The sequence below is a fragment of the Austrofundulus limnaeus genome, unplaced genomic scaffold (assembly GCF_001266775.1).
Source record: "Austrofundulus limnaeus strain Quisiro unplaced genomic scaffold, Austrofundulus_limnaeus-1.0 Scaffold2016, whole genome shotgun sequence".
In the NCBI taxonomy this organism is placed as follows: Eukaryota; Metazoa; Chordata; class Actinopteri; order Cyprinodontiformes; family Rivulidae; genus Austrofundulus; species Austrofundulus limnaeus.
Window position 1 is genome coordinate 15,135 of NW_013954418.1, and position 2,783 is coordinate 17,917.

The following is a 2,783-nucleotide window of genomic DNA, read 5'->3' on the forward strand; positions in this document are numbered from 1 at the left end:
AAATCAGTGAGAAAAATATATGTATATCAGAATCACAAATAAAATGAAATGAAAGGCAGCAGAGAGAAGAAAAATCTTATATCTGTCCCTTTTCTCTAGAATAAGTTCATATAACAAAAAAAATCAGTTATTAACAAAACAAAAGACAAAAACATGTAATCCCTCTAGAACAACAATCTATACAGATACACATTATACTGTTTTGTATTTCTTTAACAAACCAACTTTTATCATTTTCTTAAATGTACACAATGATCCTGTGTTTTTACATCACTCCCCAGATTAWTCCATAGTTTTATTCCTTAAATTAAAGTACACTGTTCCTTCAAACTAGTCCTGAATCTGGGTTTTACTAATATCTCTGTGTCTCTAAGGTTATAACAACTGTTTCTCTTAACTGAATTTACGTGGATGTTTAAAGGTGATGTGTTTCTGTGGGCCTTATACACAACCTGTAGAATATTATAATCAACCACATCAAAGAACTTCAATATTTTCAATTTATAAAATAATGAATTTGAACTAAAAGGATGGTAAAATAATATGATTTATTTACCATCTACATACAGTTTAAACCAGAACAATGATTCAAATAAAAATGATTGTGAACTTGTAACCATAATTTATTGAGTTAAAGTTCATGCAGGACCTTCCTGTCTCAAGTTAAGACTAAATTAATCTTATAAAACAGGAMCTTCCTGTCTGACTGGACCAAGCTTTCCTCATCTTCTTCAAACCCTCCGTCAGTCTGACCAATCAGCTAACTCTCCCACAGAAGAGCACAAAGCTAACTGGTTACAAACCCTGAGAATAAAGATGGTTTTATGATCATCATAGATCCTGTTTTTCTCTCAAAGCTAGAAGAAAGTTGTATCAGTAACCGTCTTACCTGCCTTAGATGGACATGTTTTATATATGAGTCCTGTCATTGTGTAACAGGCTGCAAACATCTTACACACCATCAGTGTGAGGTGTGTGTGAAGCTGAAAGCCTCCTTTAATAAAAGCCTTAAAGCACACTGCTGTGTTGTGTTTGTTGTGATGTTGTGATGTTGTGAGTCGGGCTGTACAGCTCCTGTAGGGTGGAATCAGCTCCAGTCTGAACTCAACATGTCAGATTTGATTTCATTAGATTTACTTTAAGTGTTCTGAAAAAAAAACATGATTTTATTCATCAGTGTCGTTACTTTTAATCTGTTTTGTGACGTGTTTTTAACTTGTCTATATGTTTTAACTTGGTTTATTTTTGTGTAACCAGGTTGTGTGTTGCAGATTCTGCYCAGGTCTCTCTTGCAAATGAGATCTGAATCTCAGTGGGGATTTACCAGGTTAAATAAATAMATAAATAAATAAATAAATAAATAAATAAATAAATAAATAAATAAAACTCCTACTTAGTGACTGCAGAGGCTCTCTTCTTCCTCTCACCGTCTCTCAGTCTGCTGTAAACTTCATTTAATGTTGACGTCCTTTTTCTTCCTGATTGTTAAATAACTGTGGGCCTCAGTCAGGAAGGAGGTCGAAGGGTTTTTATGGTTTTTATGGTTTCTATGGTTTTTATGGTTTTTATGGTTTTCATGGTTTTTATGGTTTTAATGGTTTGTTTTTGTTGTTTTGGCTCAACAGAAGTTTGAGACCTGCTGGTCTGAACCTTCAGACTGAACTGGTTTTTTTAATGGGACAGCCATGTGATGTGACCAGGCTCCACAGGGTTCATATATTGTCTTAATATGTTAACACTGAGGTATAACACAACACTGTTATACTGCTAAAGCCTGTAACAGTACCTGTTMATGACAGTTACAGGGTCAGGGCTTTTATAACTTCTTTCCTTTGTTTCACTGTTTTGTTGCTGATTAAAAGGTCTTAATGTTTAATAATTCATGTTCATCCAATAAGGACTGTTAAATGATGTGCACAACAAAAACAGTTCTGTAGGTAATCGTCAGCATGAAAAGAAAAGTTTTAAAGAGCAGTGTTCAGTTAAAGTTCAGTAGAATATTGTGTGTCAGAGTGCAGCAACACAACAGTCAGTGTGTGTTTACACATGGACCTTAAACCTGTGAGTGTGTCCTGTGAACCCACCTTCTCTCTCTGGACCATCTTCTTATACAGGAAGTCAGGGAAAATGCGCTGGGGGTAGAACTTCCCGGAGCCTTCGGCGCACATGAACACACCGTTCTCACACACCACACGCCCCCGGCTGATGGTGACCAGAGGAACGCCGTGGCARCGCATGCCTTCATACAGGTTGAAGTCTCCGCCCTGCACCTGAGTGCTGGCAGCGATGCTCCTGCACACAGACACCATCAGCTGTGCTGAATGATGCAATAATGAGTCAACATGAGGAGGTTTACCTTGTTGCATCAGGGTCCCACACCACGACATCAGCGTCTGCTCCAGGGATGATACGTCCTTTACGAGGATACAGGTTGTAGATCTTTGCAGCGTTCGAGCTGGTCACAGCCACAAAACGGTTCTCGTCCATCTTTCCTGAAACCTGCAGACGTTATGAAGACAGTGTTCATGGTTGTGACTCAGCAGCACAACAGTTGTGTTAACGTTGTTGCACAGTTGTGTGTGTGCACGTACCACTCCCCTCTCCCAGATGACACTCATCCTGTCCTGGACTCCAGACACYCCATGAGGGATTTTAGTGAAATCTTCTTTACCCAAAGCTCTCTGCTTGGTGAGGAAGGGGCGGTGCTCTGAGGCCACGACACTCAGAGTGTCGCTGTGACGACAACACACAACACACACAACACAGTGTGAGGAAGGGGCGGT

The 2,783-nt window shown here is 39.2% G+C and overlaps 1 protein-coding gene across 1 annotated transcript in view; it reads right to left on the minus strand.

The window, feature by feature from the left end:
- The window catches only part of LOC106536883 (dihydropyrimidinase-related protein 5), a gene marked incomplete in the record, with an annotated part of 23,743 nt that overhangs the window by 4,714 nt on the left and 16,246 nt on the right, over positions 1-2,783 (minus strand). Inside the window, 3 exon segments of the mRNA XM_014034228.1 lie at positions 2,085-2,292; positions 2,357-2,499; positions 2,592-2,733. Of these exon segments, the coding sequence (XP_013889682.1) occupies positions 2,085-2,292; positions 2,357-2,499; positions 2,592-2,733 (493 nt within the window).